Source organism: Pogoniulus pusillus, chromosome 1 (genome assembly GCF_015220805.1).
Source record: "Pogoniulus pusillus isolate bPogPus1 chromosome 1, bPogPus1.pri, whole genome shotgun sequence".
In the NCBI taxonomy this organism is placed as follows: domain Eukaryota; kingdom Metazoa; phylum Chordata; class Aves; order Piciformes; family Lybiidae; genus Pogoniulus; species Pogoniulus pusillus.
Genome location: NC_087264.1, coordinates 32,872,048 through 32,896,373, shown reverse-complemented (window position 1 = coordinate 32,896,373; position 24,326 = coordinate 32,872,048). Strand labels below are relative to the sequence as shown.

At 41.4% G+C, this 24,326-nt stretch overlaps 1 protein-coding gene across 5 annotated transcripts in view; it reads right to left on the bottom strand.

The window, feature by feature from the left end:
* MEIS2 (Meis homeobox 2) overlaps positions 1 to 24,326 on the bottom strand; it is a 209,450-nt gene that overhangs the window by 143,838 nt on the left and 41,286 nt on the right. For all 5 annotated transcript variants that reach the window (XM_064147950.1, XM_064147913.1, XM_064147939.1 and 2 more), the window contains exon 8: positions 5,449 to 5,594. In XM_064147950.1, the coding sequence (XP_064004020.1) occupies positions 5,449 to 5,594 (146 nt within the window). The remainder of the gene's footprint in view (positions 1 to 5,448; positions 5,595 to 24,326) is intronic.

Here is a 24,326-nt window from a genome sequence, read left to right as displayed (position 1 = left end):
GGTAGCGGCCAGCTCTTCTGGTGAGCAACCAAAGCATCTTTAGGGCACAGCTCTGTCACCTTGAGGACCACAGGTCATGGGAGTTTAATGTTCAGATACTGATTTTTATTTAGCACTACAGTGACATCATTTAACCTCTCTTCACAAAGTTTACCCAGCTGAAAAATGAATGCAATATTCTTTTTGCAGGATGTGCTTCCAACTGGGTGGTGTTTGCACAGTCTGAGAGGTCTGTCCTGCACCATCAGGCAACTTATTACCTGTCTGCAAACTCAGCACACAGTCAGCCCTGCCTAAAAAGCAGGTCTGGAATAAATCTTTACCTCAGGCTCCTCCAACTCTCACTACGTGGTGCATTCAAGCAGAAATGGCAGCCACATGGTTTTACAGGAGAATCAGAGGACATCTTCCATCTCCTCAGTGTACTCTGGGAGTGTACTGCATGTCACATTGTGGTCCAACACAAGTACTGAAATTCACCTGAATGTCTGCATAGTCCTCTATTTCCTTGAGTCTCTCAGCCTTCTTGTCACCATTTGAAATGGTCAAGGGCCTGTTGCATTTTCAATTTTGTGAGGTTTATTTAAAGTACAGCAAAACCATCAACATGAAGAATCTTTCTCCTGAAGCAGGACTCTGAGGCAAGCTGTTATTCTGCTATTTGAGATGAAAGTAAGCTGAAGTGAAGTAGTCAGCTATGTTCCTAACCTTCCTTCAGGTATTATGCCTAATGTGGGAGGAGATCACAGAATTGTCAGGGTTGGATGGGACCTCAAAGATCATCCAGTTCCAACCCTCATGCCACACCTTATACTAGATAAGGTTGCTCAGAGCCACATCCAGCCTGGCCTTAAAAACTTCGAGGGATGGGGCTTCCACCACCTCCCTGGGCAACCTGTTCCAATATTTGTGAGGGTGAAATGATTTCAATTGTTTTGAAAGTTTGCACCAAGATTCATTTCTAGAATAAAATCTATCCAATAAAATAGAAGTCCTGCAAGTCAGGAGAATTAATTCAGGGAAGTACAAAGGCTGTGGCTAGTTCATGTTAACACATTCCAACAGAATTTACTCTAGCTTGACACTTAAAGCTACCTAAAATCTACTCTGTAAGAGACTGTGCAAAGAGTGGGGTTTTCAGACAGAAGACTGTGTAAATCAGGCTAAAATTACATGATCCAAACAAATGTTAGGAGACAGAGCTTCAGCTGGCAAAATAAGCAAAAAATCCAACTTGACTCCACTGAGTCGAGGAGAGCCATCCTGAGTGTGGCACTGTGATAACAAAAGGTCCTAATCGTCAGGCTATACCGTTGTTACAGCTGATACTTCTAGTTAAGATGCCCTTCTCATTACAGACTGTAACAAGAGAAACAACCAAACCAGAACTTTGAACTGAGGACATCACTCCAACAAGTGTGGAAGAATAAACATGTCTCTGTTCTGCTCACTCTGTAAAAGAGGGGGGGAAAGTGTTGCATGTAGCAAAAGTGTAATCCTTGATACACCACACTGCAGAAAGGGATGAGCTACCACAGCTACAAGTTCATTGAATGGTCTAATTACTTTCTGCATAACTTTGCTTCCATCTGATTCTGTACATGCATTTTAAAGGTCCCATACCCTTCAAAAGGGCAGTGGAGGAGGGGTCTGGCCCTGTATAGCTGCTGGAATTCTGATCTCAAGGTTGGCGTAAGCCAGAGGTGTCTATACATTGGAGCACTTCCTGTTTTCACTTGGTGATCAAATACCTTCTTTGCAGGGCAAATAGGGAGCACTTGAGGGAGGAAAGCAGAGATGTCTGAGAGGCTAATTGAGTGTACTAAGGACTCCTCAGCATAGAGGAAAAGTAGTCGCGCAAAGCTATGAATAAACGCTCGGCTCGGGTCAGATTTCTTGCTGTTTCTTTTCTTTAATCACCTTTGAACTCAAATAAAAACAGCCTAATGTCAGGTTTACCTTTCTGATGTCGTAATCTTTATGTACTATTGAGAAGCTTATACTACCAGACTAGGATTTCCTCTGCTTTCTTAAACACTGGATATTATCCAGAAAAAGCATACACATTTCCAACCAATTCATCCTCAGATCTTTCATCTTCCGGATTCTGTTGTAATTCCAAATGTAAGACAGAGCTCAGCAAGCGAACAAGAACATGACAGAAGCTCCTACTCTTTGCATTTGATTTCCAACAATAAAAACATGCATGTGTATCCTATTTCAAATGTAATTAAAGTTACTGCAAAGTGGAAGCTGTGATAGGGGTTAGAAACTGTTTTGAAAGACACAGCCTGTCAGATACATTCGTTCTACAGCAGAATTCGAGTGCCTGTCTCTTCCAAAATGCCACTTAGGCAATTCAGTTTTTAAAATCAGCTACCTTAGGAGTTTGCAAACTGACAGAAGAACAAAAAAGAAAAAAAAGAAGGCATTTTATTTAAAATCATAAATAAATTCAATTAGTCAGAACTGACTTACTCTCTTTGAATTTGGCTGTCTAAAGGAATTTCAGGTTGAATCCGCCCCGTAAGAGAGTGCCATTGCCTCTCCTTCCAGGGAAACCAGAGGTTAATGATTTTTGTCATATTGAAATTAACAGCTAACAATTGCTACAGTTGGCCTTTAGTATTTTATTTGTCCTTTTGAGGTATTCAGAATAGGTGACAATGGCTTGCAGTTGAGAACATATGTAGAGAGACCCCTGTGGCTTATGGAAAAGTTGCTCCATGCTGGTTGGGTGTTTGGGGAAAAAAATAAAATAAAACCAGAGCTCTTTTATGTTCCACTCCTTAATGAATGCATGAATGTCAAAATGTACCAATGGGCCATTCAGAGAGCAAAGCCTAAGCAGCTCCCTCTTTAAGAACACATCCTGAGATGTAAAATACATTTGCTTAACAAATTTAAATAATGAGATAATTCAATTAGTTTCTTTAAAAAAAAAAAAAAGAAAGAAAGAAAGAAAGGGTACATCAAGGGATTATTGTACTCCAGGAACAGGTCAGACAGCACAAAGGAGGAACAAACCACTTTGAAATAAGGTTAGAGTAGTAATGAAGCAATGTATATTGAATCGTGGATCACCATTGTAAAGATATTTACTTGAAACAATAAAATTGAACATCACAGATTCCCTCCTCCTGGCTCAACCAGTGCTGCATTTTGAATGGCCAAGCTAATTTGTGAGATCTTTAAAAGCAAGGAGTTCTTTCCCTTCCCTGCATGTGTTTATGACAAGAAGCTTTCTGAATTTACATTGCGCTGGTCAGGGGTCTCCATTATCAGTTTTCAGGTCTGAGAATTCAGCACAGTAAATCTTTCAACACCTGCAAACTCATTAAAGCTTGGATGGTAAAAGGTTTGGGGATTTTGAGTGTGTGTGTTCACTTAATTTGATTTTTTGCAAGGCCATCCTCACCAGTGATGGCAAATTTCCTCAATTCATGCAGGATGGAGAGGGTGAGGAGAGAGAGAGAGGATGGAAACAAGGAAAAGACGTTTCAAAAAGCTGAGAGGAATTTCCTCAAGAGAAGCAAAAGGCAGATGAGTGTCTAATAAGCATGTGTTGAATGCTTTCAAGGAGCACAGGAGAAAGGAAGGCAGGGAGGAAAAACAAGATATCACAGATTTCACAGGAGGAAGTGGAGTTAACACAGAGACATACACAAAACAAACTGGTTTATTTGTGGCCCTGCTTTTTGCAGCCTGTCTGTACTGCTCCTCTAAAGATACCCTACAGCTAAACGAAAAACCCTCCACTCATACTCACTCGACTTCCAAATTAAAAACATTTTACAGGTTAGTAAATCTCCAGCTGAGGTGATGTAGCAAAGAACAGCTGTGAAGTAATTTTGATAATGATGAGAATAATAAGCACATGGCAAGGTTCAGGGCTTTGCTGTTGCAGCTTCAGTGCTCCTGAATAGATAAAAGTGATTAAATACTCCTGATTATCCCTGACCAATATGTAATGGATTTACAGCCCTTTCAATTAGTCAGTATTTGCTTAGGACTCATTATTTTGTCTTTGGTTAAGTAATCAGCCCAGAGACTCATGTTCTGTCTAATTCCTCTGAGCCAAGTGGGTACAGGGCACCTGACCTTTGAAATGGCCATAGCTGGGAGGCAGGAATAACCACTACTCCAGCAGAGGCACTGGCTATTCCAGCTAATCCTGACCCCACAGACCAGATCAATGCACCTTAGTTTGCTACTAATGTCCTTACATCAAAATGATGGTTTAGAAATGTGAATCTATTGCTCCCCCCTTTTAGCCGTGCTGCTGGCAGAGCGGTTCGATAGTCCCTACCATAAATAAATCGGGTACCTTGTCCTGAAACCAGTCCACTGTAACCAACATCAACCACCGTGGAAAGGTATAAAACTTTGGTAGAAGAAGAGGTAGTTAATAACAGTTAGCATTTCCAGCCTTATCAAGTGAGAAACAATTTTTTGCAGCAGAGAGGAAGAGAGGGAAGAAAAAAAAAATCGATTGATCATTTTCCCAGTTCCATTATTTCCCATGTGTAGCAAACCGCAGAGAGTGTTACTAGGTTTTTCTGTAGAATCATGGTTTGATGCCTGAAGTGAAGCTATAATAGTCAACAGAACACCAACACACAAAACCAGTTGCAAGCAGGAGGATAAAGATAGCCCATGGAAAGCATTGCTTCTTCATATCTGTAATCTCTCCCTCCCCACACGTGAGTATGGGTAGCTTTTAGCATAGCAGCCTTCAAAAGAAGCTAAAACCACACTGATTCTCTCTGTCACATATCTGAGGAATTAGGGAACCTGTAAGCTGTCTCAATTTTGCAGCAAAAAAACCCAAACAAAACCCAAAGCCACATAAAAAAAAACAACCCACTACCAAGTGACGATGACAAGCTTGCAAGCTGCCGCTTTGACTTCTCTACCATCCACAGTATATGGCAACACACACAGACTGGATGCTTTCTCTTTCATCACATCTATATGAAGTTTGTGTAAACAGAGACCAACAATAAGGAGTCCAAAAGGGAGACCCTTATCTCCACTAAAGGAAGAACCCTTCCTTCTTTCTTCTAAAGAATTCAGAGTCAAAAAAGGGTTACTTTATACGTAGGTGTTTCTTCCATGCTACTCTCTCTTTCTACCCTGCCTTGGCAGGTGGGTTGGACCCAACGATCTCCTGTGGTTCCTTCCAACTATTATCCAACTCCTTCTATTATCATGATTCTCTCAAGGCATTGATGTGTCCATACACTTTTTTGTTTTGTTTGTTTTAGATTTGTCATGATTCCAAGAGCCAAGAAAACAACAATTTGACCAAAAAAAACATAAACAAACAAACAAAACCACCAACAACTGAGCACTAATAGTGGTCCAAAAATTGTGAGGACAATAATGATTAATAAACCTCATTAGGCACATGGATAGAAACCTTTTTTTGTTTTGGGCACCACTTACTGTGAGATGCTGGAAGAGCCACGCTCTCATGATATTTGTTGCTACTTTGGGGAAAATGCCTCTTTTCTTCTGACGTTTTTTGTCCTTGTCTGGGTCGTCATCATCCCCTGTACCAGGTGAGGCTACGCTGTTGTCTAAACCATCTCCTACAACATAAAAGAAAAAAGGAGATACTTAATGAACAAAATAGAGAAATATCCTTAATTACCAAGATGCAACCACAGTTTAACTTTGATTTTTGCAGACTGGGCACATATCAGTTCTCATTCTATATGAGGTCTGACACAAATAGGTATAAATTAGAAAGAACATCCAAATATTACAAACCCTCCAAACACTATAATGGCTGATACAAATAGGTAAAAATCAGAAACCAGGTCCCTCCAAATACTAATTTTGCATTTCACACATGCATATATCATTAATTCAATTATAATTGTGTGCTTGACATAGTGCAATAGCTCTTTGTCAATTATGGGATACGATGTGGGGAAAACTTGCCACAGGAAAACCCATTGACTGTAAATGCATCCCTACAACCCATTCTGAATACGTACCAGAAGTAATCAAGTTCAATGTTCTGTAGTCTATATATTTGAGGCCCTCTGCAGAGGTGGCAGTAACCATGTCACCGTTCAGTGCACATAACATACTGTCAGATGAGTCCCTCCCCAGAACCATCAGCTCCCAACACGCACAACATGCACCCGCACAAACACGTACACCAACCCGGCATAGAGCATTTGCATGACAGCAAAACTTTTTACATCTCTGCCTCAGTGATTATTATCATTAAAAAAAAAAAAAAAAAAAAAAAAAAAAAAAAAAAGGATGCACATCAAGGTAGAGCTCTCACTTAATCAGAACTTTCCATCAACATCTTTCTCTTCTGTGCTTTTCCCTGGCATTAATTGTGCATTAGCAAAAATCATTTACTTTTAACAGTCATAGTTATTTTTTCTTGCCCTCCAGCAAAAATGCCTTGAAAGCCTGCCTGGAGGGCATCTAAATTATGTATCTGAAAAACTCTTCTGGCAAGGCATTGCAGGACCCCTACTTTCTTAAAATTCATACGAGCACGTCTTCCTGTTTTTGGGAAGGCATCAATCAAGAGCAGCAATATATGCCATATTCCTACATTAATATTTGAACTAATAACTTTAAAAAAGGGAAAGAAACAAGATCCGACTTATGGCATAATCAAATGCAAAATAAATGAAGAATACTGGGACAGCACTGAGACTTTATAGATTGCTGTGTTTTCCTTACACATCATTAGCCCGGAGCCACACGAAAGAGGAAAACAGAGAAGTGGAGAGTTTATGCTCCCTGCTGGTGTTTAAGAAGCCGAGGTCCTGGAAGGACATCTGGGAATTGTGCTGAGATGGTGGTTTTTGTAATTTAAGAATAGACATTCATTAGCAGTAAATGCCATAAATCCCATGCTAAGTAAAAACCTTGTCCAAGAAAGCCTAAAACAATAAACTCTGTGCTCAATGTAGCCTGAGCTAGACGCTCCATAGCTTCCTGAGGAATGCTATAGATTCACGACCTAATTCCTATAGCCTTGTCTAGCTCTGTAGTGCTACTAAACGAAATACGTTGCTGCTACACACAGTCCATTTGCTTCAAAACTTGCATTTCAGCTCACATCTTCCTTCCCCACGCCAGATCACCCTTCTTCCACTGCCTCCCCTCTGAAACACCAACCCTTTTGGACCACGGAGACAGAAAAAGCCACAGCAAAGAGCTGGCAGATTAATTTTATTGACATTTCCATTTTCACTGCAATGTGATACTCTCCATCACATGGAAGAGATGACCCTCACTATTTACAGACTGACAGGCCACTTCATTACAACCACCCTGCCCCAAGGCAGAGCAGCTCCTTTCCATCTGCCCAAACACCAGAGCAAGACCCTGAAGTCACTGCTGGCTTTCTCATGCTCCTTTTTTTTTTTTTTTTACTTCCCCTTTTTGTGTTTGTTTCTGTTAACGATAGGGAAAGGAGAGTCGAATCACAGCAAACTAATCGAAGAGCTTCTGGAAGCCCTGTACACAGTAACCAACTGTTCATTTTGCAAGATGCTGGTTATTTAGAAAGCACTCCTTTCCTCTGACCCCTCCCCCCCACATATTCTACCCTACCCCTCTCTCTCTCTCACACACACACACACACACACACACACTTTCCACTATGCCAAGGAACTGCTGCAAGGCAAATTCTCACAAACACTAATGGCTTCTGACTGCTCCTTGGCAACCCCAGCATTTTAACCTGGGTGGATATGCTCTCCAAAATACAGACACTGGAGCTATCTCATCAGCTGTTCATGTGACACAGATGGAGAGTGGCTATTAGGAGCCAGGCAATGGGCCTTGGGGATCTGAGGTGCTGTACTGTAGCCTCAGGCAATTTTGAAAAGCAGTACCCGAAGAATGGGGGGGGGGAGGTAATAATAAAAAAAAAATCTCTACTAAAAGTGCAAGTTTGAAGTCAGTCAGTCTGTTTGTCTATCTGTCATGCAGATAAAGATATCTTTGTCTCTTTATGTAAAAGCTGTGTGCCTATGCACAGGATGCGTGGAGCTACAAAACTTCCGAGCTGCGCCACCCTTTCGCACCACAGAAGCAGCAACTCCCTCCTCTGTGTGCACAAATGCCTGCTTGCCTGCACAGGCATAACTCTCCTGTTTGGGAGCATACTCAGCAGGAGCCACCAACATGCTAAATCAATGTTTAGACCTTTCAGAGAGGTTGCAAATATCGTGAGTTTAAAAAGCTAATAGCAGCCCATAGGGAGGAAAATCCAGCTGAAGCTCCCACTCCCTTCCCACCTTTAACCAGTGGACTAAACAGTAAGTTAGTGCTTCCATAAGCTGTTCCATAGCCTCATGAAAGAAGATTCAAATACTGCACCTCCAAGTTGCCTCAGAAGGTGAATACAGCAAGATTTGTTGCTCCTGGTGAACAACAGGCCCAGTCCTGCTAATCAAATCACAGAATGTCAAGGGCTGGAAGGGACCACAAAAGCTCATCCAGTCCAACCCCCCTGCAGAGCAGGATCACCTATACCAGATCACACAGGAGCACGTTCAGGCGGGTTTTGAATATCTCTGTTAAGCTGTATTGTTATATCCTCAATAGGACTACAACTGCTCACATTAGTGGATACTGTTTCCAGCAGTAAGAAATCATAGAATCAGCCCATAAGTTACTTCTCCAAGATGGAATGATTCACTTCTTAGATATGGAGGGCCTGATCCTAGTTTGCTGTATCCAAATAAACATCACTTACTTCAAATGCAGAAAAAAAAATTACCAAAAGTTACATAAAATAGACACAAAAGTTATTCTATGACAGACTGGATTAACTATATTTGTAACTGCTATGTGAGGGAATCCAAATTTAAATCATTTAAGACATCATTACAAATGATTCTGCTTCTGTGAACTGTGCATATCCCGGTTTGAATGGTAATTTTTAAGAAGGGTAGAGTCAAGTTCTAGCTTGCATGGAAATTGCAATTATATAAGCATAGTTATCCCAATTTCCTAGTGGAAAAATGAAGTCTAGATCTTGGCCCACAGACTGCAAAAGTAAAACCCAATGAAACAAAACCCAAAGGTGACTTTCTCTTCCTTCGCACACTGTTCGCTCACTTATTCTTGTGCAAAGAGCACAAGAGATTGCAAAATCCTATCACTGGTGTAGGAAAGAGGAGAATTATTAAGTGACACTCTCTTTGTGGAGGTGTCAGTGGCAGAGCAGGATTTGAGCCAGCGTGTCACCCAGTTTGCTTTGGATTAATGCAATGGCACAGTCTCAATAACCCCTAGAAAAAGATGGAGTTCAGCTGACACTTTGCACGGTGACCCACATGAGGTTTCTTAGAGGCTTTCCCTTCTAGGGGAAGGGTTTGTGGAGGAGGCTGAAGATGCAAATCTTCCTTATGCAGTGGGAAGTTGAGCTTCCACTCTGTTCCTGTGTACAGAGACTCTTAGCTTGTGCTGAGGGTTTTTTCCCAAAAAACATTATTTGGCATTGAAACCAAAGAGACTTCTTCTTACTTAAAACATGCCAAATAAGTAGTCATAGCATCGTTTCCATTGCACCCTCATCTCAAACTTCACTTGCTGTAGGGTGATATTCTTGGACAGGTTAGCTTGCTGACCCCCATATTCATACAGCTAAGGACTGAATCTTCAAGAAAGAAGAGTCTAACCCTACAGAATGCCTGTCCAGTCCTATTGTATCAACTAATTTCTCTTTGACAGGCCTACACACTACCAGTAGTAACTCAGCCCCATCCTTGTTCATGTTCCTCACAGAGTAAAGGTCCAGCAAGAAATGAAGCCAAGTGTGGTTTAGAAGCTGCTCATCAAGTCATTTCATTATCTGTGAGCAGGATGAATAATAGATTCTCAGTCTATGCAAAACGATAGCTGAATAGGATAACTCAGCCAGGCCACAGCACAAAGCCCTAAACCAACCCAGATCAAACTCCAGAAATAGTTTCTACCACCATCATAACAAGCTGGGCAGTAAGAAAAGTGATTTTTTGGGGAAAAAAAAACAACACATTTCAGGACCCAGTGTCTGAGTTTTTCTTCACCACCAGTGGTGCCATACAGCTTTATGGTTTGTCATGCTAAAGGAAAAGAGAGGAGGTCAGGGATATCTAAGCTGAGAGGAAGACAAGACACTTCACCATCTCTCTAAATATACTGCAAGCAATATGAAATCTAAGCTATAGGACTCTGGAAAGGACAGCTGCAGTGCACTGTGCTGGTTTGAAGTTAACTACTCTGCAGTCTTCCAGTCCACTCTTTTAATGTGGCAGAATATGCAGCAATAAATGCAGAAACAAAGAGGAGAATCTGCATGCAGCTTATATTCACAAATTGCAATCATTTGTTTGCACTTATGATGTATCCATCTGGACACAGAAGTATTGTAAACCACTATTAATAAAGATGTTCAACTTAGTAATATGATCCACATCACCCCCTGAGAGAAATCTTTGAAAATCTGGTTAATTGCCACTGCCAAAAAGACAGAAAGAGAAGTGTTTAGATACATTTTGAAGATAAGACAGCCTGTGCTGTAGGCGGGACTAATAGAGAGGGAAGGTCAGCTCCAGAATCAAAGACCCTTCAGGAGAACTCCTTAACTCCTTTCTACCCTGTTGTAATCATCAGGCTTCTTTAGCCTTACAGCTTCAGCAGATCACAGCCCTTTGAAAAAGATGCTGACTGGGGGAGGGGGGGGAGTAGTTTCTCCTCCTTTTAATGATTACTCTTCCTGGAAGTTGACTTAATCCTCTCACGCTGTAAAAGCAATACCTATCTACTGCATCTTACTGTCTAGAGAAACTGAGTCAGGATAGGCTACAGGTGTCAAGTCTGGGACTTTGAAAGCCACAAACAGTTCAAGTGGGCATTCAGCCTTAGAGCTGTGCCTTCATCATCAGTGTTCTGCCAGCACATGGACTGGTTTTGCTTGGCTGTAGGAGGAAACAAGCCATCAGAAGCTCCTTAAGGCTTGACACAAGCGTACTAGGTTGACCTGCATGCTCAGCGACCACTTGCCCCAGCTTGAAATCAGGTGTCCAAGTGAGCCGCTGTGATCAACCCCTGTATTTCCTTGCTTTTGGTGTCTTTGAAACACCAGACACATGTTTCATAGTCAAGACGTTTTAGTGAACATCTTGAAGAGAAAGGTTGAATGCTGGTGCACTAGAAGGAGGAGGAAGACTTCAGAAAAAGTCACTACCATCTTCTCTGCTGCAGAAGATACTATTCTTTTGCCCTTCTAGTAGCAGGGAAGGGATAAAGAGCTGACCTTCTCTCTATTGTTCTTTTGGAAGATCATTTGCTTTCCAGAATAGAACCCAGCAATTCCACTGGGCAGATAAAGATAACATGTACAAATGTCACATCTAGGTCTTCCTAACTATTGTAAATTCAACCAGGAAGAAAAGGAAGAGAATTTAAGCCACTATCAGACCTCACCTGCAAAGCTTATTCTACCCTAATCACATTTTCACATAGTTTGTCAGTCAGGAGCAAGTCCCTGTTGCCATCTGGCAATATAATCTAAAGGCTTAAAGAGTTGAATGGTATCTAAAGTGTATTAATAACTAGACACAAAATAAAACCTCCTCCTTTTTTACTTCTGGATAGCCACCTTTCTACAATCCCTCATTTCTCTGGTTTTCAACAAGGCATTTACAAATGGCTTCTTATTATTTACTCAAAGGTAGGAACCACATTCCATTAATGTTATTGTTACAGCCATGCATGGCATAAAACCAGCAATTCAGATATCTCACAGTTATTTGCAGAGCTGTAATGTTTCGTATTTCTCCTTTACTATTTTCCTACCCAAAAAGAAGAAAAAACAAACAAACAAACAAAAAAACCCTACAAGAAACAAAAAAACCAACCAACCAACCAAAAAACCCCTCAATCCTGGCTTTTCTATACCCTTAACTGTCTGTGTTTAAAAGCCATGTTTATTTGTGAAGGGAATCAATAATTCTTTGAGCTTAAATTCAAAAGCCAACCACATTATTTTGCTGGATTTTAAAGATAAGGCTAAGAAACCCCAGTTTAAATTTTCAGTTCTTCTACACAGCTGGGAGGATTGTAATGAACAAATCACAAAAACAAACCCTCACAAACCCAAAACGGTTCCAATGCAGGCAAGGGGAACAGTAAAGCAACCTGCTAATTACTGATCTCTCTTACGTTCCTGCTGTGCTAAACTGTCTGGACATGTTGAAGTGAAATTTTTCTGCGATTTTCAAGTGACTAGTTCATGGCCCACTGCCGTGGAGTGCAGGAGAAGGGATGAAATGCTTTAGTTTACATGCAACATTTACTAACTGTGTGGGTTTTCCGACATTAAAGAGGGGACAGTGACCCATGCCACCTTTTTCACACTCAAAAGAGCACTGAAAAAACAGTCTTCATAGGCTTACCTCAGGCTTCCCTGGCCCTTAACACCCTCCCCCCAGGGTAGGAGCAGAAAGAGAAAAAAAGAAGGGATTTTATGCTCCTTTCTCTTCAACTTTTCAGGCGGTATAAGCAGCATTTAGCAAATTCAGCCTCCAAATGGCTCCAAATGCTCCGAGCTGCAGGGGCTCATCCTTTGTTAGCCTCCCTCTATTTACACAGGATTTACGAAGGCTCTCCACTGAAGAGACCACATGTTTCTGACAGAAAGCACTTCCATTCACACTGCATCAGGCAACAGGATTGTAACCACTGCAGCTTCACGCTGACCTGAGATTAGGGATTTCAGCAACATTGAGATGGTAACAATCTGCTAACTAACGAAAATTATCCATGGAGAACTCTGCTGCTTATTCCAGTTAAAACTACCGTGGCCAGATAGATTAGGTTACTTAAAAGGGACAATTAAGAACTAGCTACTGTCAAGAATATGCATGTCCATCCACAAATAAAACGCACACGGAAAAAAATATCATCGGGGGGGGGGGGGGGGGGGATAAAAAAGAATAAAATCAAACCAACAACAACAACAAAAATCAGACTACAGCTTGGATTAAAACAATTTTACCCACTGGCTGAAGACATAAAGTGTAAAAACAGACAGATGGACACATATGTAAATGTGGCTGCATTTGTTTCTCCAGAGCTGACAAGTTAGTGGTAACAGTATAGTTTAATAATTTCTTTTCCATGGCATTTTCACACTGGCTAACTGGGCAGTGGCAACATCCGCACGGAACTTCAGGAGCAGAATAAGTCCGACAATCTAATTACTGCTGGGGCAAACAAACTGAACTAAGCAACCTGGCTCGGCTCTACCTACAAGGACTTGGTCCTGGAACCTGATATCAGCATGGGGATTTTAAAGATACATCTCCTCCTTTCTTTCTTTTTTAAACTCACTTTGGCCAGTCAGGATTTCTGCATTGAGATCTAACATTTGCGTCAGGGTGTTAAAAATCGGATTACATACACACATACACACCAAGCATAAAAACGTTGCTGGTTGGAACTTGTGGGTTTGGTGCTTTTTGGTTGGCTTTTTTTTTTTTTTTTTTTTTTTATCAGCAGGGCAAAAGAAAATTAGATTGGAAGACAAGGCCAGATCCGGGATTTTATGAGGTTTATTTTGATATTTTCACCTGGCAAATTATTTTGCTTCTGTAGCAAAAGATGAAACAATTTATTTCTGCAGCAGGAACTCATACGTGCATCTAATAACCATGTAAAAAAGTACAGGGTATATTCTAAAGTTCTCTGTAGTGTATCATAATAAAGCTCTTCTGGGCACTCAATGATTCATTTTTAGTGATCTCTCAAATGCCCTTAGCCACAGTTAACACTCAGATTTTATTAAGGAAGAAAGCAGGGACAAATGTCCACTTAAGTCCCAGCTCTCAGATTCAACTCTGCTTGCACTGCAGTACCTAAAGCTAAAGCTTCTTTAATGTTCTATTCACCTCCCCTGTGTGGCATTTTTGCTACCACAGAGTTCACAATCTTTCAGTCCCAAACACAGAAGGCTGCTATCTTCAAGTCATCCAAGGAATGTGCCAGATACTATCATCTCCCCTGCAATACAAAGAACCAGAAAGAGGCAGAGACCAAAAGGAGACCATACCGATCAGGTTACTAAAGTCCAGAAAGTCTTTCCCAGAATGCTAAATGTTAATCTTTGAACCAGTAAATGTTATAATTAAGATCCTTGTAGTTGGAGGAAAGGCTAGCTTGAGAAGTCAAAGGTACAGCCATTTGAAGTTGTGCTTCTGTGCACATTTGTCCTAATCTTGCACCCCTCATGCTGGCACAAACGCCACCAAGCACTTTGTTCTATTCAAGCAAAATTATCATTAATGTCAGTGGCAGTTTTGCCTGAATAAGGAGTGTAAGACCAGATCCTCGCCTTATTTGCACAAAATTGCAAGAGCTGCACAATTCCAGAGGAGATCTACTCATTAAAACTTGTACTTTACGCTGATTTATGATGCTCTTCTCTTTCAAAGCAAAGCTCGCTTTGTACCTCACCAGGAAAGTGTTGAATGCACTTGTTTCTACATGGTTTTAACTTCAATTCCCCCCCGCGCTCCCCCCTTGCTACCTCAGCAAAAACCTGGGAAGCTTATTCCCGGGTTTTGGCACCTAGGCTGAAGGAAAGTGTTATTAAATTAGGCTTAAGTATTTTGTCTGCTTTGATAATTACAATTACTTTGCAGTAAGGATGTAACAGCTGAAATTTTTTTCGTCCTCCTAAACGTCGTCACACAAAATGTCCTTGTGCTGCAGTCTAAATCGAGTCCCTTTTAAATAGTTTTTAATTTTATATATATAATTTTAGAGAAATATTTTTAGCATTCTGATAGTAACTTTGTCAAGAATACCAACTGCAGACTTTGGCTACAGTTGCAACAATAAAAAGTCATTAAAGGAATCGAGAGACAAAGAAACTATTTTTTCCCCTCCTCTACAGCACATCTTTAAGAGACTATTTTGGGTTTTTTAACTTCTCTATCCCTGTTGAAGTAAATGGGGTAGTGACTTTAGCTTCCCCAAATAACTACACCAAAGTTAATATCCAAAAATACAAAAGAGAAAATACAGAAAAACATAGACAAAGTTAATCTATAAAAGATATATTTTAAGTATGATTTCTTATTTGTTCTCTTGTTATCATCGTGATTAGAATAGTATCAACCCAGGGCCAAATAGCCAAGTTCAGTTAAAATTCTACCTGTAATTGAAGTTGAATAATTAAGCTCAGTAGTATCTCATCAATATTTAACCTTCAACATTTTGCAGTTGTCATATAGAGCAGAATGTGGATAACCTAAAGGAGATGATAGCTAATATCCTGTGCTGCTCTTCTCCATGAAATCATTCATGGAGTTTCTTTAAGAATAAAAATGTCCTTTTTTGTTGGTTTTTTTTTTAAAGGAAAATACCCATCAGAGCATTTTAACTTTCCTTACAGCTGTTTACACTCTTATGAACTGTGAAATATTTTAACATCTTGCTCCTCCTCTTAGAAAGTATCTTTGTTCATGAGACAGCAGCCCTGAAAATTATGCCCACTGACAGAGCATGTACAGCAGAGCATGTATACTCCTCTCAAGGTTGTTTAGCTATTAAAGATGCTGAAAAACATTGGATACCAGCACACATTTGTAGGATTTTATTTAAATTAAGCTAGGACTAGAAATTTAACAGACATTTACTCCTGAGAGATATCAACTTAAAAGCTTCAGTTATTAGAAAGGACATTTGTTAGGCCACAAGTCCAAAATGCACATTAGTCTGTGTTAAGATGTATTTAAAACATATATATATATATATATGGAGGATGGCAGAATGACTGAAAAAAGGAATATGTATATATATATATATGAATGATTTAGCAGAAAGGTGTCAAAATGAATCACAAAAACCTTTGTCCAGGTGATAATACAGACACAAATGTGTGTGTGACATCAAACACAAGCAAGAGCACCTTCTTGACATGCATTCACCAACACCTGAGCAGCATCAGAAATGCTGCTTGCTGTGAATGTATAGTCCAGGAAAAATATATATTTATAATTAAAAATAAAAATCAAAACAACTCCAAAGTTGGCAAATCTTACATACCATAAGAGCTCCAACACCTATGCACAGTAGGGTGGATTAGCCTGCTGGGTGCTGCAGACATATATATGCACCTCCTCCTAAAGTGTTCATTTGGCTGGCAGTCTGGAAAATGCCAGAATGTGAAGGGTTACGTGGGAACGCTGACAGTCTGATCTTGTAGGTTTAACTTAAATCCTGGACTTTAAATATAGTCTGCTAGGTATTTGGAAGCACAAGTAGTACTGTTTAGAAGTGATAAACTATTTGGTGCTCATGACAAAAGGCTGAAGTCCTTTGTGCTTGCTCCCACCGATGCATCATAGAATCTTTAAGGTTGGAAAAGACCTTCAAGATCACCGAGTCCAACTGAAACCCAACTGCCATGACCACTAAAGCATGTTTTGAAGCACCACATCTACAGCTTCTTCAGAACCTCCAGGAGTGGTGACTTCATCACCTCCCTGGCCAGTTTGTTTCAACCCCTCACCACTACTCTCTCAATGAAGAAGTTTTTTCCTCATGTCCAAACTAAACCTACTCTGGCACAACTCCAACTCATTTCCACTCGTCCTATCACTAGTTACTTGGGAGAAGAGACCAACAGACTCATTCAGACCTCCTTTCAGGTAGCTGAAAAGAACAGTAATGTCTCCCCTCAGCCTTCTCTTCTCCAGACTAAACAACCCAAGCTCTGTCAGCCACTCCTCATATGAGCCACCAGTATCATTGCTCTTCTCTGGACACGCATTAGCACCTCAATGTCTCTTTTGTATTGTGACTCTCAGAACTGAACTCAGCACTGAAGTTGAGGCCTGAACAAGGCCAAGTATAGGGGCACAATCACTGCCTCACTCTTGCTGGTTACCCTGGTTTTGATCCAGGCCAGGATGCCGTTGGCCTTCTTGGCCACCTGGGCACACTGCTGGCTCATGTGCAGCCAGCTGTCTGCTTTGGATCTGTCCATATTTGCTTATGGGGTTAACATTTCTTAGGAGCCTTTTTTTGTGAAAAGTCCTAGAATAGAATAGAATAGAATAGAATAGAATAGAACAGAACAGAACAGAACAGAACAGAATAGAATAGAATAGAATAGAATAGAATAGAATAGAATAGAATAGAATAGAATAGAATAGAATAGAATAGAATCAACCAGGTTGGAAGAGACCTCCAAGATCATCCAGTCCAACCTAGCACCCAGCCCCATCCAGTCAACTAGACCATGGCACTAAGTGCCTCATCCAGTCTTTTCTTGAACACCTCCAGGGATGGTGACTCCACCACCTCCCTGGGCAGCCCATTCCAATGGGAAATCACTCTCTCTGTGAAGAACTTCCTCCTAACATCCAGCCTATACCTACCCCAGCACAACTTGAGACTGTGTCCCCTTGTTCTATTGCTGGTTGCCTGGGAAAAGAGGCCACCCCCCACCTGGCTACAAAAGGTAAGGTGTAAATGATCTATACCTCACGTGCTACATGTGTTGGATGCTTACAAGAGGCGACAGGAAAGTCCTGGAATGTTTTGTCTTTCAGGGTCAGTAGACAGATGATAAGAGCAAGTGCTTAAAAGTCAAAGTCTGTGGATGGTTTCTGAGCATGTGGCTTCAGCCATGAGGGAGGACACAACTCAGAATATTCCAATGCCTTAAATTGGAGGAAGCAGCAAGCATACCGGTGTGAATTCTGGTCAGAAAGCTTCACCGGGTTGACAAAACCCAACAAGACCTTTACAATATCAGAAGGGCTGACAGGCACCATGTTTTTGCCATCACATGGTTTAACTGAATTGTCTCAAGATACTATGATTTTTTTTAAAAAAGAAAAGTGGAAAACAAGGTCAGGCCACAGCCTTCACAGAATCACACATCACAGGATCAGAGGGTGTTAGGGGTTAGAAGGGACCTTCAGAGATCATCGAGTCCAACCCCCCTGCCAGAGCAGGACCATAGAATGTAGCACAGGTCACACAGGAACACATCCAGACATGGCGGCTGTGACGTCTCCAGAGAAGGAGACTCCACAACCTCTCTGGGCAGCCTGTTCCAGTGCTCTGTGTCCCTTACAGTAAAGAAGTTTTTCCTCATGTTGAGGTGGAACTTCCTGTGCTGTAGTTTATACCCATTGCTCCCTGTCCTATCACAAGGGACAACTGAGAAGAGTTTGTCCTCTCCCTTTTGGCCCCCAGCCCTCAGATATTTATAAACATTGATTAGATCCCCTCTAAGTCTTCACCAGACAAAACAGCCCCAGGTCCCTCAGCCTCTCCTCACAGGGAAGTGCTCCAGCCCCTTCATCATCTTTGTATCCTTTCCTTGGACTCTTGATTAGATCACTGTCCCTCATGAACTGGGAAGTCCAGAACCGAATGCAATATTCCAGGTGAGGTCTCCCCAGGGTAGAGAAGAGGGGGAGGAGAACCTTCTCTCTCTGCACCCAAATAATCCACAAGATACTCTGGACCTGCTTTAAGTGATCAAATGAACTAACAAAGCAATGCGATGGCATAGAAACACCAGGGAAAGTTTGTGACTGAAGTTCCAAAGAAGTGGATTTAGAAAGTTAGGAAGCACAAAAAGTAGCCAAGCCACAGGGTAGTGACTTGTTACAACACTGCGTGCTCAAAGGTTCACAGCACAAAACTAAAAAGCACAGACCTCCACTCTGATTCGTGATGCTTTGCTTTGCTGGTCCTAAGCCCAGAATTCCATCTCAAGCCTCTCACTGTAGCAGCAAGACGTTGCAAAACCCAAATATGCAGTGCCTACAAAATCCTCCCAGACTGCTTTGTGTTCCTGAGCTCTAGAGAGCTTCCATGACTTTGCTCCTCTCTTCAGAGCTCCTATATGTGGGAACCCCAGACCAGAAACCTGGTGCACCAGGAGACTTCTCTTCATCTAAACGGGTAAAACTGAGTTTCCCTCCGGACAGGGAGTTCAGCTAGCCAGTTAGAGAACCGACATGGATGTCATAAGACCAAATGTAAGCCCCACCAATCGAGTAGCAGTCTGAGCTAAATGTGCTGATGCAACAAATTTCCAGGTCTTGATCACACTAGTCAGGGGAGTCGTTCTTCTCAGTGATAAAGTCTCTGAAGACACTCTTGAGGAGATAAAATATTAAGAACTGGCTGACTTTGCACCATTTGAGTGAGGTATTCACTGCTGACCCAGAACAACAGAATTGTCACCAGCTAGGAATCACCACAGGCATGGTCATCTTCAGCTCCTTGCTGCAAGGTTGCTCATGGGAATCATTTCTCAGCTGGTAAGGGGCATCAATCAGGAAGCTGTGGTGTTTAAATGTATTATGCATTAGAAGAAACTTACACAGTCCTCCCATCTTTCTCCCTCTCCCCTTTTTCTTAACAATTGCATGAAGTTATGTCATGGAGGGGGTTCAGCAATCAAAAAAAACAAAACCAAAAAGCAGATAGGAATTTAGCAATTAAGATTTGCCTCAAAAACATTAACCTGCATTTACCATTTTAATCTATTTTAACCTGTTTTACTATGCCAGCTTTTCAAACTCACCAAAGATTTATGCAGTAGTTAAGAATTGAGATGCTTACAGTGTTGGAGCATTATCTAACACAGATGCTTACAATGTTGGAGCATTATCTTACACAAGATATTCTATTCTCTTTTTATTTTCTGTTATTTGCTCAGAATGTGACCTTGAGCAAACTTGAGAGATAAGGCTGTCCAAAGTGCTCAAGTGAGCAAAGAACATGGCTTGAAATGAAAACTGTTTCAAAAGTAATACACAATATTCCTTCTGATCATAAATGGTGGCTCTCAGATAAGCGAATATTATATCATATCATATTATATTAGACAAACATGTCAGTGCAGTCCTGTGCTCACCTGAGCATTATGTTTGCTTCATGTCTTGAGTATGGTTACTGCTTTTACTATTTTTTCTTTATCTCTAAATAAAGAGAACACCCTTTCTTCACATCCTGAAGTGCCCTGTTAGAAAGCAGGTTCTCAGCAATCAGAATAGCACACCTTATTTATCTTCTCTACCCACTAAATAGAATATTTCCATTTATGTTACTAGAGGCAGTAGCAAGTCTCAGTGCTGCATCTTCAGTGAAGAGACACACTGGTTTTCATATCTGTGGCTGACCAAAATCGTGCAGTATGAACCATATCAGACTATGTTGGCATCCAGTCTTTGTCCATCTCTGGTTCCCGTGATATATGTGGGAATTCACTCTTAGAGACCAAGTGAAAAACTCAGATTTGCCATTTCCTATTTCTACCTCCAATGTAGTCAATGACAAAAGACTCTCTGAATCTCACTCCTCAAAGGACAGGCATGCCATGGTTCCATCAGCATGGATGATGCACACAGCAAGCCAACTTTACCAGGGGGAAGAAGTGCTTGGAGGGAGCAGGACCTCAGCTGGGTTTGATTTTAGGGCCATAAATCACTGCCAGGCTTGTCTTGCCTCATAGATGTGGTGCTGGGTGCCACAGTTCAGCACCAGCCTTGGTAGAGTTAGAGAAGAGTTGGATGGAATCACTGAATCACAGGATCATTGAGGCTGGAAAAGACCTCTGAGATGATCAAGTCCAGCCTATGACCTAACACCACAACATCAGCTTAACCATGTCAGCAACTGCCATATCCAATCTTTCCTTATAGACCTCCAGGGATGATCTCAAAGTTCTTCTCCAATCAAAATGATTCTGTCATTCTGTGACCTGCCCATGCTGTTGGTCTTCCTGCAGTGAGAACACTTCCATAAGCACCAACCCTGCATGTCTGGATGAAGGCAAGTTCTCCTTGGTGCAGCAAAGAGTTAGAAGGTGCAGGGTGCAGGTCTGGGGCCATTTTTTCCCAAACTGAGAACCTCCAAAGCTCAAGTTTCACTTATGAAACACTACCGAGGGCCATTTCTCAAACTCCTTTATGTCTTACAAAATAGTTTCAGCTGGACAATGGCAAAAGAAGCTGGATCAAAGAGAAGAGCAGGCCATTCTTTTCTCCTGCAGCTTTTTGGTAGCCAGGGTGGCTTTTCCTGTATGTGCTAGAAGTTTGGTAAATAATGGAAGCCTGGGCCCTGGCGACTGATGGTTCAGAGACAGCACATCCCTAGCAGCACCACCTCATCTATTACTGTAGAATTAGTTGACAATACTACCAGTTATAAAAAAAAAAAAAAAAAGCCCCAATCTAATTGGTCCCTGAGGATAGGTAGGTGTTTGGGAAGTCTTCTTAATAAAACAAAAATAATAATAATAATAAAACTTCTCCCATAGCGATTTGCCAGCCCTGGTGTAGTCTACCCAGCACATTGGGACTTCTAAATTACATACTATAATTGCCATCAAATATCTGTCCCATCAGTGAATATCTTTATTAGCATCAAAATCACTCACAACTAGTGTTCCTCAATGTTATTAAACAGAACTTGTTCTAGGTGTTGCCTTACTAATTAGTCAGGATGAGCCCGAGGAAGAAAATCTGGGTCATGTTAAATTAATTGGAATGAGCATGAAAATTAGCAGAGCAAACTGCATCAATTTTCTATAGAGAGCCTTTCTTCATGTTGAGAATAAAAATTGATATTATGAGGCATTAACCAAACTGCCTTCTGTGACTGCCAAGAGGTGTGTTACAGTAGCCCAAAAATATCATGCTCGCAGATTTTCAGAAGTTAATGAGACATTTCCAGGAATGGTAAATACATGGTATTAAAATGGGTGTGCCTCTTATGGGAAAATGCCAAGTCATTTCATGTTTATTCAGGCATAACAAGCTCCTCAAAATGAGCATAATTTAAGAGGTGAATAGTGCAAAGAGGGCTAACATTCAACTAATTTTCCCTTCAGAAAGAAAAGATTAAATTGAACAAAAAAATGAATTAAGAGGTTTACAAATCAACAAGTCAACCATCAGATTGCAGCCTCTGCTCAGTATATTCTCATCAGCCCCTGCCATGAAGTTTTCAAGAAATGTCCCGAAGGCAGGGAACAAAGCGAGCAGAACTGATTACAGCCGCACTCACCGCCTTGCTGTCTAAACTCTGTTTGGCTTCCTAATGAGCTCACTAAAAACCTAATTCATCTCCCATAACCCTTCTCAGCCCTCCTTGAAATTCACCATTATGGAAATTACAGATGAAACATTTACAGGCTGTGTTCAAATTACTGCTTCTTCAACAGGCAGGTCCCTGACCCTCACAATGAGCACAATAGAGGTATGTCCGGCATGAAACCACTCGAGCCTCAGCCTATAGAATAAAGAGGCTCAGGAAGGTTAAGACTTTTTCTCATGGTGACAATGATTTCCGCATTAATGCTCTCAGCCCCCATGAATATGGGAATTTTGTGGGTTTGACAGTATATCAAATACAAATTGTAATTCAGAAGGGGAGAAATGAGTTGTACTGATGACAAATAGCTGAAATAGGCTAATGTGAATTCCCAGCCTGTTCATGAGGAAACTCCCTCAGTTCCTCATTACATGAAGTCAAAATGATCCTCACGGCACCTAGCCTGTAACTGGAAGATTACTGAATTGATGGATCCTTAGTTTAAAATGCAGCTGTTTTATTCTGCTTTAGTAATTAATTCTTTTTCCAATACCATATTGATTAAGCGTAGACCCTGATAAAGTTCAAACTGAGAAGAATCTCTAGTGGCTTCCTTAGTTGCTCCAGAGACTCAGTGAAAACTTCCTACAATTCCACCTGCCTCCTCAGAGTGCTGATCCAATGAACAGAACAGGGTTTGTTGTTTTTTGGGGTTTTTTTTTCTCTCATAAATTAGTTAGGCCATGTGGAGCTGTATTAGCTGATCGTTGCTTTTGTCTCTACTTGCTGACTTGCTTTTCACTTTTGCTGTCCTTTGTGCTGTCACACACAAAGTCGGAGTGCAGCTGCCACACTGAACCCGAACCAAGGTAAAGAACAATTTGTACAAACTACATTTTTTTCTCCCTCCCCCTCCGCCCAGCTTTATACAGCTGCAACTCCCCGAGCAGCACTGCACTCAATAAGGCCTCCTGGGATCCAACTAGCAGAGAAACCTGTGCTGAAGCTTGCAGTTGTTCCGTGCAACTATAGGGTGTTGTGGGGGGAGCAACCCTTTTTATACAAGGCTACCCCACCTTTTAGGGTAGAATATTTGCTGCTTCGAGGTTTTGTTTGTTGTTGTGTTTTTTTTCCTTGCAGCCAAAGATCCTCGTACTGAGTTTTACTTTTTAAAAAAATCAAGCAAAAAAACCAACAAACAAAAAAAAACAACAACCAAAAAACAACAAGCCCAAAGCATACACCTCAAATACTGCAGCCATGTTATACGAGAAACCACCACTTCACCTAGAACAAGTAGGATGTGAGGTCCTTGCTGACTAACAGGCTAATTACTGCAAACACAGCAGCATGTTACAGGCAGGAATCACCTACACGCTGCTGCTTTTCAGAGTCATCTGTACCTGGAAATGCAGGCTGCTGAACCAAAACCAGCATGGCAACAGAAAATTCCTCAGATTACAACCAGCACCTGGGATTTTCTCTTCTGCAGAACTCAGAAATACACAATATTCCCAGTATTGTATTATTGTTATTTCTCCCCTAATCTACCCCAGGCCTTCTCCACCTCCTTCCCTTCCCCACCACCTGAAAAACAAACAGGTGAAGCCTCTGTGCCTTCACACTATAATTTATAACTTGTGTGTCTGAAGGGAAGCATGCTGTGTGTGCTGGTTTCCACACCACCAGTTAACAAGTGATCTACAGAAATAAAGGAATTTGGAGTGGCATGTACATCAGATGACTAACTGGTTAATAAGACTACTTAAAAGCTAAAGATCTCATTCTATTTTCATATTGTTTGAGGCTCCTGACTGGGATGTGTGCAGAGAAGGGCTATGAGGATGATCAGAAGGCTGGAGCACCTCCTATGAGGACAGGCCAAGAGAGCTGGGGTTGTGCAGTTTGGAGAAGAGAAGGCTCCAAGGAGACCTTATTGTGGCCTTCCAGTATCTGAAGGGGGCTATAAGAAAGCTGGAGAGAGACTTTTTAGGATGCTAGGATAGGACTGGGGGGAATGGATCCAAGTTAGAGCAGGGCAGATTTAGATTACACCTTAAGAAGAAGTTCTTCATCATGAGGATGGTGAGAGACTGGTGCAGGTTGCCCAGGTTGGTGGGAGAAGCCTCATCCCTGCACATTTTTAAGACCGCGTTGGATATGGCTCTGGGTAACCTGGTCTAGTGGAAAGTGCCCCTGCCCGTGGCGAGGGGGTT